This window comes from Natrix helvetica, assembly GCF_964273705.1.
Source record: "Natrix helvetica genome assembly, chromosome: 16".
NCBI lineage: Eukaryota > Metazoa > Chordata > Lepidosauria > Squamata > Natricidae > Natrix > Natrix helvetica.
In genome coordinates this window covers 4,765,522-4,780,072 of record NC_138563.1, presented here as the reverse complement: position 1 = coordinate 4,780,072, position 14,551 = coordinate 4,765,522, and the positions used below count along the sequence as shown (strand labels likewise).

At 46.9% G+C, this 14,551-nt stretch overlaps 1 protein-coding gene across 1 annotated transcript in view; it reads left to right on the top strand.

The window, feature by feature from the left end:
• Positions 1-8,462: 8,462 nt before the first annotated feature.
• Positions 8,463-14,551, top strand: part of MARK2 (microtubule affinity regulating kinase 2) — a 77,859-nt gene continuing 71,770 nt past the window's right edge. Inside the window, exon 1 of the mRNA XM_081968155.1 lies at positions 8,463-8,594. Within this exon, the coding sequence (XP_081824281.1) occupies positions 8,559-8,594 (36 nt within the window). The 5' untranslated portion in view covers positions 8,463-8,558. The remainder of the gene's footprint in view (positions 8,595-14,551) is intronic.

The following is a 14,551-nucleotide window of genomic DNA, read 5'->3' as shown; positions in this document are numbered from 1 at the left end:
AAAAATGGATAAGAATTGAAGCGCTAAAGAAGAGAAGAGATGATGGATAGAAAGAATCGCCCTTTAGATATTAAGGTAGCCTGATTGTAAGCTGAAAGAGGCAGAAATAAATTTAGATAGGGGAGATGTTAGAATATAAATTTTTATAGAAGGAATAATAATAATAATAATAATAATAATAATAATAATAATAATAATAATAATAATAATAATAATAATAATAATAATAATAATAATAGTAGAAAGATTCGAAGTTTACACGCTAGGCATTTTCTTTAATGTATGTCCAAATAATATAATGAGGAGCACTTAAATTTGATAAATGTGATAGAGATTACTAGCGTGAATTGGATTAATAGGAATGATGCCCAGAAACAACTTTGACTATATATAATATAGAAATATTTAGATTGAGCAAGGAAGATATAAATAAAGATGAGTTGAGCATTTTTTGTTTGTGTGTGTTTAAACAATATAATGAGGATTACTTAAATTTGCTAAGTGTGATAGAGATGACTAATTGTTACTCCTAATTGGATTAATATGAATGATACCCAGAACCAAATTTATCCACACACAACATGGATGTATGTTTTTTTAAAAAATAATAATAAAAAATAATGATTACAAAAATGTGAGGCTTGGTTATTGCAAGGCAGTTCTCAACTTCCAGCCATTGGCTCAGTCACCATTGGAAGTTAACAACGGCACACAAACAAAAAAAAGTGATATAGGACCATTTTCCACACTTACGACCGTGATCAAAATTCAGATGCTTGGTAGCTTGACTCATATTTACGACGGTTCGCAGTGTCCCGGCGTTGCGACCTCCTGACGTGCAAAGTCCATTCGGGGAAGCCGGAGTCCTGTTACTAACTTAATTAATGTTGCAGTGATTCACTTAACTGTGGCAAGAAAGGTGTTTAAAAGGATGCCAAACAATTGTCTTGCTTAGCAGCGGAGGTTTTGGGATAAGTGACATCTACATTTCATAAATCACCATCATTTCTAACGCTGAAGATTTATTTCACAGCTTGGTTCTCCTTTGTGTTAGATCTGAGCTGCTTCTTCTTCTTCTTCTTTTGAAATAAACTAGTTATCTTTCCAGGGTTTTGATTTCATCGGGGGGGGGGCAGTTTTAATATTTCTTCACGCAAGTCCTGTAAAAGAGGAAAGGGGGAGCGGAGAGGGAAAAAAAAACCCTTTCTTCCAGGGCCTGTACAGCCAGCTGCTTCTAAGAAGTGGTTTCCAAGTTCAAAAGATCCTAGAGGTGTGAAGAAATGTCTATACACAGGGTTGACACCCAAGAAATGCAAAAAGGAAAGCCACTTCCTCTTTCGACATTCTGCTTCCTGCCTTATTGCAAAATTGCTTTTCAAGCAAGCTTAGGATAAGGCAGCCTCTTTTCCTACAATCTGTGCCCCACCCTGCTGGCCAGACTATTAGAAGATAATTGTCCAGGCCTTTATAAGCTCTTTAATTAATTGATTCGTTAAGCCCGCCTGATCGCCTGTTCAAAGCTCTCTCGGGGAGTCCGTGCAACGACGGCGCAATGGAACCGAATGGCAAAGTTTGGCTGATTTCAGCTTCACAGTCCGTGTTCAGAGAAGAGGGATAATTTTACTCGAACTTCAGAATTCACACAATCACACAAAGCAGTAAAAATGAAACACTCTGGCCGTCAAACTTTGCAGGGTTCTCCCCGCAAACGGCTTTGTGGGTGCCAGAAATAAACCCACCCCTACCTTTGAACAGGTACATCTTAATTACAGGGTTACGATCACAATTGAGGTTGGGGGGGGGGAGATTTCTGTCAATAAGTGAGGCGTGAATTTTGTCCCATTTTAACGACCTTTCTTGCCAAAGTCGAGGGGGGAAGACAGTCAATCTGTCTTCCCGCCTCGGCTTTGCTCATCAGAAGGTCGCCAAAGGGGGAATCCCATCACCCACACTGCGACAGTCATAAATATGAGTCCATTTCACAAAAGTCTGGATTTTGATCCTTTGACCAGGGGGATGCTACAATGCAACCGCCCTTAAGTGTGGAAAGTAGCCATAAAGTCACTTTTTTCATTGCCAATGAGAATATGCCTGCTGGGGGGGGGGGTGGACTCCGCCATGGTGACAGGAAGGGCATCTGGCCAGTAAACACTCATTTTTTCACCATTCAGTTGCCCACGCTCCACCCTGCAAAGGATGATGATTGTAACTTTGAACGGTCGCTAAACGAGCTGCTGCAAATTGAGGCCTGCCTGCCCCTTCTTTCCTGGCATATTTTCCTTTCTGTCGCATTAAAACGATGCGAGGCGTTTTAAGTAGATTCTGCTTGTGCATCTTTGCTATTTGTGGATCTACCAGATGATCTGCGAAAACAGAAGATGTGGTTGAGACTGTTTTTTGAAAGAAAGAAAAATCTTTTTCTGCTAAGTCTTCTTTTAAACCGCTCTGCCTTTTAACTCTCCAGTAACAGCACGAATCCCCCAGAGGGAGGAAGAGGTGGGGGAGAGAGGGAGAGAGATAAAGTCTTTACCTTAATTACTCTGATTGCTCCCTTATGCAGCCCAGAATGCTAATTGATTTGAGGCTGGATCCAGTCCTGCCTTTGCAAATAAATTAAATAAATCTCTCGTGGTCCCTTTGCTCGGTTAATGTCATTTTCTCCTCTTGCCTTCCTCAAAGTGTTCTCTCCACTAGCGTTAAGGCAGGTGAGGAACAGCACAGGTAAAACAACAGTTTATTTTTAGGGGCTGTTCAAAGTTAAAACGTCACTTTAAAAAAAGGGATTTACAACTGTTTTTCGACACTTAACGATCATTGCCGCAGCCCCATGGATGTTTGGCCACTGGTTCTTACTTATGACCGTCACAGTGTCCCGTGGTGTGCGTCACGCAATCCCCCTTTGCGACCTCCTGACAAGCAAAGTCGATGGAGAAGTCGGACTCACTGAAACAACCAGGTTACTAACTTAACAACGGCAACGAATCGCTGAAGAACTGGAAAGCAAGAAAAGTGGCAAAATTCGGTCAAGGTGAGCAAACTCCACGTAGCCACCATCTTCGGTGATTCGCTTCACCACTGCTGGTGGCATCCCTTTTTTTCACTGCCAGCACAAATTCGGACGGTCGCTAAGTGGACCGCCTGCAGTCGGATTCCTCGCAGCATGGCTCAGAGGAACTAACTGGAAATCGGTGGTTTTCAGCCTTGTCTCCAGGTGAAAGGTTGGGCCGATGCTTTAGAGTTGGGAAAAGGATTTTTCTGATCCGGAAAACTTTACAGAGCGGAAGTCGATGAGTCCCCGGAATTGCCGTTCCTGGAAAAGGGAGTGCAAAATTGTCATTACAGGGTATTTGTCTAGGATTTAGCCTCTGGCCTCAATAATTCTGGAAAAGTGAGCTATAAATGCGCTAAATAAATAAGAGTGGAGGGATAATGGATTTTCTATCTTATCTTTAAAGGTAAAGCCTTGCATGTCTGTGCTAGTCGTTCCCGACTCTAGGGGGTGTTGCTCATCTCCGTTTCAAAGCCAAAGAGCCAGCGCTGTCCGAAGACGTCTCTGTGGTCATGTGGCTGGCATGACTCAACGCCGAAGGCACACGGAAAGCTGTTTAGAGACGCGGTGGCTCAGGGGCTAAGATGCTGAGCTTGTCCATCAGAAAGGTCGGCGGTTCGAATCCCTAGCGCTGCGTAACGGAGTGAGCTCCCGTTCCTTCTCCCAGCGTCTTGCCAACTTAGCCGTTCGAAAGCACGTAAAAAATGCTGATAGAAAAACAGGGACCACCTTTGGTGGGAAGGGAACAGCGTTCCGTGCGCCTTCGGCGTTGAGTCATGCCGGCCACATGACCACGGAGACATCTTCGGACAGCACTGGCTCTCCGGCTTTGAAACGGAGATGAGCACCGCCCCCTAGAGTCGGGAACGACTAGCATATACGTGCGAGAAGAACCTTTATCTTACCTTTGCTCTGTTTGTGGGCAATCCAGGTGCAGGTATCTATTGGAAAGAGCTAGGAAGGACGCATTGAGGGTAGGGCCCTGTACAACTAGTCCTCAACTTAACCATAAGGGAGCCCAAGAATTCCTCTTGTTAAGTGAACTTTGCTCACCCTGAGAGAATTCTTAAGGGATCCCCTGCAGTTGTTAGTTACTCAGTTGTTAAGCAAAACTGGCTTCCCCCACTGAAAGTCGCATGATGCCGCAGCCGTCGTAAATATGAGCCAGTTGCCAAGCGCCTGAATTTTGATCTCGTAACTGTGGGTTATGCTGCAACCGCCGTAAGTGTGAAAAACAGTCATACGTTGCTTATTTTAGTGCTGTTGCAACTTTACTGTCAACAGTCGCTAAAGAAAACTGTTGTAAGGTGGGAGCTACCTGTATTGAAATGATTGACTGGTAAACAGTTCCTATACAACCCCAAGAGTTAGAGGAATTAACCAGTGGAATGGCTTGCCACCAGACGTTGTGAGTGCTCCATCACGGGAGGCTTTTAAGAAGAAACTGGACACCAATTGTGGAATGACATTCCTGCCTGAGCAGGGGGTTGGACTAGAAGACCTCCAAGGTCCCTTCCAACTCTGTTATTCCTTCCTTTCTTCCATCCATCCATCCATCCATCATTCCTTTTCCTTCCCAAAAAGAAGGTTTTAAAGAAGAGATTGAATAACCATTTGTCTGAAACGGTAGAGGGTCTCCTGCCTGAGCAGGGGGTTAGACTAGAAGACCTCCAAGGTCCCTTCCGACTCAGTTATCCTTCCCTCCCTCCATCACTGGATGGTTTAATGAAAACATTGGGCAAGCATTTGTCTGATTTGGTATATAGGGTTTCCTGCCTGAGCAGGGGGTTGGACTAGAAGACCTCCAAGGTCCCTTCCAACTCTGTTATTCTGTTGGCTCCTGACACATACCCATCTTCAACTTCCGTGGAGAAGCAAAGATTGCTTAGGCTCAAAAGAGAATGCCAAGGGGTGGTAGACAGGATGCCCCCTTTCCTCCCAGTCCAGGGTCTCCTCCTTTTTCTCTGCTGCTGCTTCTGCTTTCTGTGGCTCAACAGCTTATATCCCCCCCCCTCCCGAGCTCCACAGTACACAGAAAGCAGAGCCCACATCAAGTGAAGCAGCTTGGGACGACTCCATTGTGCGCCAGGACAGTGGGACATTGTAGTGGAACTAATTTGAGCAACAACAACAACAAACAGGGCTGGCTACTCATGGTTGAAAGAGTTTTGGGTTCAGAGTGAGTTGAGCGGGTATTTACAAAGCTGCCGTTTGGGGAATTGGAGTCTGCTTCTTTGGCTGATCTCAAAGGGGGAATCGAGCTGCTTGAAATTCGGTCAGGCGCATAAGTAATTAATTAAACGGTTAATTATACAGTAACACAATGATGTGTGTGTGTGTATATATATATATATAGAGAGAGCTATATATGTGTGTACATGTATATAGATAGAGATGGATGATAGAGATGATAGACGAGAGAGATTATGGATAGATAGGAGAGACGATAGATAAATAGACAGACAAACTCTGACTCATTCTGTCTGTGTCTATATCTATCTATCATCTATCTCTATGTATCTATCTATAGCTATCATCTATCATCTATCTGATTATATCTATCATCTGTCTGTATATACCTATGTATCTATCTATCTATCTGATTATATCTATCTGTATCTCTGTCTGTCTATCTATATCTATCTATCTACCTACCTATCTACCTACCTACCTACCAATCTTATTTTCTTTCTCTCTCTCTCTCTCTCTCTCTCTCTCTCTCTCTCTCTCTCTCTCTATCTATCTATCTATCTATCTATCTATCTATCTGACTATATCTATCTATCTATCTATCTATCTATCATCTATCTATCTGACTATCTCTATCTCTATCATCTCTCTATCTATATCTACCTACCTATTATCTATCTATCTATCTATCTATCATCTATCTATCTATCTATCTATCTATCTATCTATCTATCATCTGTCTGATTGTCTATCTAAATATATATATATATATATATATATGAAAGCAAATTTATATAGTGAAGCAAGTTTAGTAAATAAATAGTTATTTTAAAAGGTGGCTGGTCAAACGTCCCGTCGTTTCTCTCCTAATGGTGGGAATGGAGTTTTCTTGAGCATCCCCTGTTTTAGGATGGCTTTGGCTGCTGTTGGGTTGACCCCAAAGGAATCGCCTGGAGCCCGAAGGGGGATTTGAAAAAAACAACCCACCACTTTCTAGCCCTTCTGAAATTGTGTGTGGGCGTGGAAGAAACGGGCTTCTTCCACAGGGAGTCCTCGACTTACGGCCATTGGTTTAACCACCATCCAAGGTTCCACGCCATGTCGGTGCAGGGAAGGGAGACGCCTCCCGCAGGGGTTGTAATCGGTGTGTCTTTTTTAATAGAGATGACGCAGAAGGAGGACACGATAGGTTACGACCACAATTGAGCCCAACATTTGCGTCACGTTGCTAAGGGAGATGTTTGCTAAGGGAGCTTTGCCCCCATTTTACGACTTTTGTCACCGTGGTTGTTAAGTGGATCGTCGCGTTTCTTAAGTTAGTGACACGGTTGTTAAGTGAATCTGGCTTCCCCGTTGACTTTTTTTGGACTGCAAAAAGAGATCCCCCCACCCCCCAGGACACTGCGGCCGTCGTAAATATGAGCCAGTTGACAAGCGCCTGAATTTTGATCATCTGACCATGGGGATGCTGTAGCAGTCGTAAGTGTGAAAAACGGTCCTAAGTCAGTCTGTCTCCTCCTCCTCTTCTTCCTCCTCTTTTCCTTCCTCCTCCTCCTCCTCCTCTTCTTCTCCTTCCTTCTGCTCTTCTCCTCCTCTTCTTCTCCTTCGTTGTCCTCCTCCTCTTCTCCTTCCTCCACCTCTTCTCCTTCTCCTTCTCTGTCCTCCACCTCTCCTCCTCCTCCTCTTCTTCCTCCTGTTTTCCTTCCTCCTCCTCCTCTTCTTCTCCTTCCTTCTGCTCTTCTCCTCCTCTTCTTCTCCTTCGTTGTCCTCCTCTTCTCCTTCCTCCACCTCTTCTCCTTCTCCTTCTCTGTCCTCCACCTCTCCTCCTCCTTCTCTTCTTCCTTCTGCTCCTGCTCCTCTTCTCATTCCTCTTCCACCTCTTCTTCTTCCTCTTCTTCTTCTTCCTCCTCTTCTCTCTCCTTCCTCTTCCTCTTTGAAACCATTCTCCCCTTTTTGGAGAGAATTTTTTTTTTTTTAATCGCCCAGTCTCCTCCTTTCCGTGTCCCCCTCCGCCCCGCTCGCTCGAGAGGTCTCTCCACGGCTGCAGAGGTGCCAGCTCCTCGCTGCTCCTTTCCCAGCTGCGGCTGTGTCTCACTGCATTGTTTGCCCACAAGGTATGTTAAGTTTCTGGAACCTGGCCAGCTTCCTCCTTCGTCTGCTGAAATGAGCTGGGGAGAAGAAGAAGAGATGGACAGGGGAAAGCCCCCCCCTCCCTCCCCCCTCCCTTGTAGCCTCCGAGTGGATCCAGGGCGGCTGCCAAAACAGCAGCGGGACACCTTCTCTCTCTCTCTCTCTCTCTCTCTCTCTCTCTCTCTCTCTCTCTCTCTCTCTCTCTGTCTCTCTGTCTCTCTGTCTCTGTATCTCTCTCTGTGTGTGTCTGTCTCTCCCTCCCTCTCCTCCTCTCTGTATCTCTGTCTTTCTCTCTGTCTGTCTTTGTGTCTGTCTCTTTCCCTCCTTCCCTGTCTCTCTGTCTTTGTATCTTTCTCTCTGTCTCTGTCTGTCTGTGTGTCTGCCTCTCTCTCTCTGTCTCTCTGTCTCTGTCTGTCTCTGTCTCTTTCCCTCCCTCCCTCTCTGTATCTCTGTCTCTGTCTGTCTGTCTGTCTCCCCCCCTCTCTCTCTCTGTATCTCTATCTTTCTCTGTCTCTGTCTCTCTCTCTCTCTCTCTCTCTCTCTCTCTCTGTATCTCTATCTTTCTCTGTCTCTCTCTGTCTCTTTCCCTCCCTCCCTCTCTGTATCTCTGTATCTCTCTCTCTGTCTTTGTATCTTTCTGTGTGTGTGTGTGTGTGTGTGTGTGTGTGTGTCTCCCTCTCTGTCTCTCTGTCTCTCTGTCTCTGTCTCTTTCCCTCCCTCCCTCTCTGTATCTCTGTCTCTGTCTGTCTGTCTGTCTGTCTCCCTCTCTCTCTCTCTCTCTCTCTCTGTATCTCTATCTTTCTCTGTATCTCTATCTTTCTCTCTCTCTCTCTCTCTCTCTCTGTGTATCTCTATCTTTCTCTGTCTCTCTCTGTCTCTTTCACTCCCTCCCTCTCTGTATCTCTGTATCTCTCTGTCTTTGTATCTTTCTCTCTCTCTCTCTCTGTCTCTGTGTGTGTGTGTCTGCCTCTCCCTCTCTGTCTCTCTCTCTCTCTCTCTCTCTCTCTCTCTCTCTCTCTCTCTCTGTCTCTCTCTCTGTATCTCTCTGTGGTGGTGGGGGGGAAGGCTGGCAGGAAGAGGCGGTGCTAGCACCGTATACAGGGAAGTAACCTTTTGCTTCCTTCGCAAGGAAACAGCAGCCTGCTTAGAAGCCGCGGCAGCAAGCCCACCTCCGCTTACGGCTGCCCCCATGACAGCGGCAATATGGAGACGACTTAATGGGTTGGTGAGTCCCGGGGAGACCTCCGGGAGGGGGGGGGGGGCTTCCGTCCTCCGCGCAGGGCTTGGAGAGGCCGCGGTTGGTGACTTTTTTCCTGTTGCTTGGTGGAGAGAGAGAGGATGGGGGGGGGGCAGGCTAGGTCACCCCTGCTGCTGCTTCCTTCTCCACCTTCCCCCCCCCCCCAATGTTGTTGGTTTCTCCGGTCATTTGTCTGGTCCTCTCCTGGAGGATGGCTTTTGGTCCCTTGTAAACAGGGAGGCCTCGGACAACAATTCCCAGCATCCCCAGCCGGTATGCTGACAGGAAGGAATAGGGCTGGAGTTGTAATCCATTACATTGGCAGGAGTCGAATTTGGAGTTTGTAGTTAGCAATCCAGTAAATCTCTCTCTCTCCCCCCTCCCCTCCTCTTTCCCCCTCCCTTCCTCACCCTCTCCTCTTCTCCCTTCCCCTCCCCTTCTCACCCTCTCCTCTTCTCCCTTCCCCTCCCCTCCTCAACCTTTCCTCTTCCCTTCTCTTCCCCCTCCCTCTCCTTTTCCCTCTTCCCCCTCTCCTGTTCTCCCCTCCCCCCCTTTCTTCTTCTCCCCTCCTCTCAACCTCTCCCCTTCTCTTCCCCCTCCCTCTCCTCTTTCCTCCCCCCCTCTCCTCCCCATCCCCTCCCCCCCTCTCTTCTTCTCTCCTCCCCATCCTCTACTCTTCCCCCCTCCTCTTTCTTCTCTCCTCCTCCCCTCCCCACCCTCTCCTGTTTTCCACTCCCTACCCCCTTCTCTTCCCCCCTCCCCTCCTCCCCCTCTCCTCCCCACCACCCCCACCCTCTCCTCTTCCCTCCTCCCTACCACCCCTCCCCTCCTCTTCTTTCCTCCCCTCTCCACCTCTTCTCTCTTCCTTGAGAAGGGAATCAAATCTTGCCATGAGGCACAGGGAGTCAGAAAGGCGATCGTTTTCTGTAAAATCATCCCTCCTTCTTCTTCTGTGATGTAGCAGTCGCAAATATCTATCTGGCTTGGCTGTCATCTCGCCTTTGGCCCTAAGCGTGCTGCCCTTCAGTACCTAATCTTCGGAGCGGTCAGTTGTGCGGTCTGAAGGTGTAGTAGCGTGCCTTAGGAAAGCAGAGCAGCTGTGAGGACTGCGCAGACATATTTCCTGGTGGGGAGGGGGGAAACACAACATGTCTCAGGCCTAGCTCTACGCCACCGACAGTCCTCAACTTGCAGCCTCAGCTGGGCCCAGAATTCCTGCCCTTAACCAAGACAGTTGTTAAGTGAGTGGTGTCCAGTTTTACGACCTTTTACCCCCACCCAACAGTGAGGATGCTGCCACGGTCGTAAGTGCAAAGACCGGCTGTTGAGTCCCTTTTCCCAGTGCCGTCGCAACTTTGAGCGGTCGCTAATCAGACGGCTGTAAGTCGAGGACAGTTGAGGCAGCCGTGTCGAAGCGAAGGCACCATTGCCGGGAATATCCCACTAGCTCAGTGTTTCTCAACCGTGGCGACTTTAAAGTCCTGTGGACTTCAACTCCCAGAATCCAGCACAGCTGGCTGGGGAATTCTGGGAGTTGAAGTCCACAGGACTTTAAAGTCGCCAAGGTTGAGAAACACTGCACTAAGCTTGTAGCCCTGAGTGAGGGCTGCTTGAATGAAATGCGACGAAACGGTCCGGATTGAGAAGTTCCCAATTTTTATTCTGCGGATGCAACCTGGGAAAAGTTTGAATGAACTCTTGAGATTCTCCCTTTCGGAAGGAAGAAACGGCAGTTGTCTTCTATGGCCAGTCCTGCTATTAAGAGCTTCCTTTTATACCTCGGCTATTTTTACAGATGGCATGCCTACTCGGACCGGCCAGAAAAACACAAGAGGTGCCTTGAATTTATTTTGGTGTCCTTGAATCATGTCCAAGCGTGTTGTCGCTTGTACCTTCCTTTTCCTCTTCTTCGTCTCCTTCCTCGCCGTGCCGGAAGGCAAATTAAAAAAATAAAATAAAATTCTGTTTTGAACGTTTTAAGCAGTTCGCCTTAATTCAGCATGCCACTTAACCACGGTCTGTTTTTAGTGACCGTTGGAAGTTACGACAGCACTGGGGGAGGAAAACGATGACCGTTTTTCACACTTACAACTGTTGCAGCATCCCAGCGGTCTCGTGATTGTTCAGACCGAGGCTTCCCAAGAGCATGAAGTCCCGACAAAAAACCTTTTATTAATTTGCTGTGAATTCTGCTCCTTCACATCCAGCAAAGTCTTTCAAGGGAGGATTTACACTCACAGACCTCATCTGGCTTGGAGAGCTGCCAGGCCGATATCTGCAGAATTTGGCCAGGAGTCTCGGAGAGTCACGAACCAATGAAGTGAACTAATGGTCTCCTGCAAACATTTTATTGGCTGGGGAATTCTGGGAGTTGAAGTCCAGGCATTTTATTGGCTGGGGAATTCTGGGAGTTGAAGTCCAGGCATTTTATTGGCTGGGGAATTCTGGGAGTTGAAGTCCAGGCATTTTATTGGCTGGGGAATTCTGGGAGTTGACGTCCAGGCATTTTATTGGCTGGGGAATTCTGGGAGTTGAAGTCCAGGCATCTTGTGGTTGCTAAGGTTGCCATAAACAGAACTGAAACAATAGGTTAGAGAAAGAAGCAGGTGTGAAATCAAAACCGTTCCACAAACACAATTGCGTGGGCACACCTGCGAGAAAATTATTCCAGCAGGAAACATGGAAGATTTCTGCGATAGCAGGATTAATTTCTGAAGCTTCCTAAGTCTTTGGCAACACACTTCAGGCATTTCCTTGAGGACTGAGAGCACGTCCTTAAGAATCGGGATTACAAACGGGCTAACAGAAAATCCCCTTTGATTTTTCTCTCTTCCCACCTAGACTCGTCTTCCTTTCCGCTGACTAAATTATGAATATGTTTTATTTTTCAGCAGCTTCTTTTATTTTATTTTTTTTGCTGTTGCCGTCATTCTCTTTCAGGTTCATCCTGGATTCGAAAGCTTGTACCGCTTTGGGGGGGACGGACACGGAGATGATTTCCAAGGGGGCAAAATTGGACATTTTCCCAAATGTGGTTGGTTGTAGGGGTTGTATCACTTCCCTCTCCCCCCCCCCCCCAGTCCTCCTGCCTTGTAAACAAGTTCCCCCCATATATTCTGGCTCGTAAGTGGCTCTTTTATCTGGATGTGAAGGACTTGAGATAAAGGAAACCCGTTGGCCAACTCAAGAGTTACTGGCACAAGACTGAAGATTGTGATGGACATGTGATTAACCAATCCTCAGGACAGATGGCGCTGTGCCTGCTGCAGAAGGTGTAGTTGCTCCTTGATTATAACATAATCAAGCTTCTAATAATATATATATATATTTGTGTTGTATTTGTACTGATAAATAAATAAAGGGAGACTAGTATAGATCTATTTCGAGCTAATTAGCTCTCATCAGCTAGCCATACCCTTACTGGGATTTGAACCTGGACTGTATTATATCTTAGGCAGAAGTCTTAGCCACTCAGCCACAGGCTCGTCTCCTTATCAGTTGTAACACAAATACATATATATGTATGTATGTATGCATGTATGTATGTATGTGTGTGTGTGTGTGTATATATATCGCATCTATACAGCAGTGCAAAAAAGTTCCACCTATCCCGGGTCTCGGTTGCAAAACGTGGAAAGCCAGCATTGCAAAGCATTGAAGGTTAAGAGTTGGGGGGAGGCTGCATTCTCAATAGCTTAATTCTGGTTTGGAATGAATAATTCTGATTTTTTTTTCTCTTTTCCCAATGAGTTACTGGGCACAGGTAGTTCTCGACTTATGAGCACGATCGAGCCCAGGGTTTACGTGGCTAAGTGAGACATCTGTTAAGTTTAAGACATTTGTCCCATTGTGCAACCTTTCTTGCTATATTTGTTGAGTCCAGGTGCTAATAGCAGTAGCATTTAGACTTATATATCGCTTTACAGTGCTTTACAGCCCTCTCCAAGGGGCTTACAGGGTCAGCCTCTTGCCCCCAACAATCTTGAGTCCTCATTTTACTGACCTCGGAAGGAGGGAAGGCTGAGTCAACCTTGAGCCTGGTGGGATTTGAACTGCCAAATTTGCAGGCAGCCGGCGGTCAGGAGAGATAGCCTGCAGTACCGCTTGTGCGTTAAATGAGTAACACAGTTGTTAAGTGAATCAGGTTTCTCCATTGACTTTGTCAGAAGATCGCAGAAAGGGGATCGCGTTGACCCCCTCCTCCCGGGATCTTCTGCGACCGTCCTAAATGTGAACCAGTTGTTAAGCATCCAAATTTCGAACGATCACTGAACGAACTGTTGTAAGCGGAGGACTTCCTACGTTGTAACAGGAGAGACTTCTGGGAGTGTGGTTGGAAAAAAAATTAGGCGAGGATCAAAATTCTCTGAAGCGGAATCTTAATCGATCCTCCCCCTTTAATCCAAAAATCGTTGCTAGAAAAATTCAGAAACGGTACGGGGAGATTTCCTTAACAGCTTCTGCCTCGTCCTCGTGGGAGTACTAGAGGTAAGCCATTTTGACAGCCACCGTGTTTTACAACCTGGCTTGCTTCTTTTGAGTCCCTACACCCCTCTGCAGGTAGTCCTCGACTTACGACCACAATTGAGCCCCAAATTTCCCTCAATGAGCAAGACAAAGCGATTGAGTTTGTCAGGACCCTTGTTAAGGGAGTCACTGCAGTTATTAAGTTAGTAACTCGGCTGTGAAGGGAATTTGGCTTTCCAAAGTCACTTTCTCGGTGGCGCTGTAATTTTGGTCACTAAACAAACACTTGCAAATCAAGGACCACCTGTGATTGCCTTTTAGACGCCTTGCAGGAAGGAATCTGATTGTTTTGACCCCTGATATTAAAGGTAAAGGTTCCCCTCGCACATAGGTGCTAGTCGTTCCTGACTCTAGGGGGCGCTGCTCATCTCCATTTCAAAGCCGAAGAGCCAGCGCTGTCCGAAGACGTCTCTGTGGTCATGTGGCCGGCATGACTCAATGCCAAAGGAGCACGGAACGCTGTTCCCTTCCCACCAAAGGTGGTTCCTGTTTTTCTACTTGCGTTTTTTACCTGCTTTCGAACTGCTAGGTTGGCAGAAGCTGGGAGAAGTAGCAGGAGCTCACTCCATGACGCGGCGCTAGGGATTCGAACCGCCAAACTGCCGACCTTTCTGATCGACAAGCTCAGCATCTTAGCCACCGTGTATGGCCACAGCTGAGCCCAAAATTTCTGCGATTAAGTGAGACGATAAGTGCCCCATTTTACGGCATTTCTTGCCACCGTTACTACGTGGACCACTGCAGCTGTTAAGTTAGTAAGCCAGTTCTTAAGCGACTCTGGTTCCCCCCGTTTTATCAGACGATCGCAAAAAGGATTCACGGGACACAGCAACGGTCGTAAACATGAGCTCGCTCCATTACGCGGCGCTGGGGATTCGAACCGGCCAACTGCCGACCTTTCTGATCGACCAGCTCAGCTTCTTAGCCACTGATATCACAAGGTGCTTTTCCTGAAATCGAATGAGGATGATTGCAAATTCCAGGCCTGGGAGGAAATAACGACATACTTTTTATGAGTTTTTGTGATCAACTGGATCGCTTCCCTGGATCTCCTTGCTGCAAATCTCTCCAAGAGGCCTCTGTCTGCAGGATCTGTTCGGGAGGGAGCAGCAGGGCGTGGGAGTGCTTTGCCCGCTCTGTGCCCAGCTACAGGTTCAGTCTGGATTATAGGGGCAGCAGCCTCCTTTTGCCGAAATCAAGCTGGCTGCGTCTGTAACCCTGGGAAAACACTCGGGAGAAAGCACTGGTGACGTTCCCTAGTTGGGTCATGAAACGTCTGCAGGGAAGCCATCAAGCTCAGAGAACACCAAGGGCCCCACAGTTCCAGCCTTCCTCCTCCTCCTCCCTTCTAACTCTGATAAGGTTAACTAGTTGGATCATGAAACGATGCAGGAAAACCACCGAGCTCAGAGAGCACC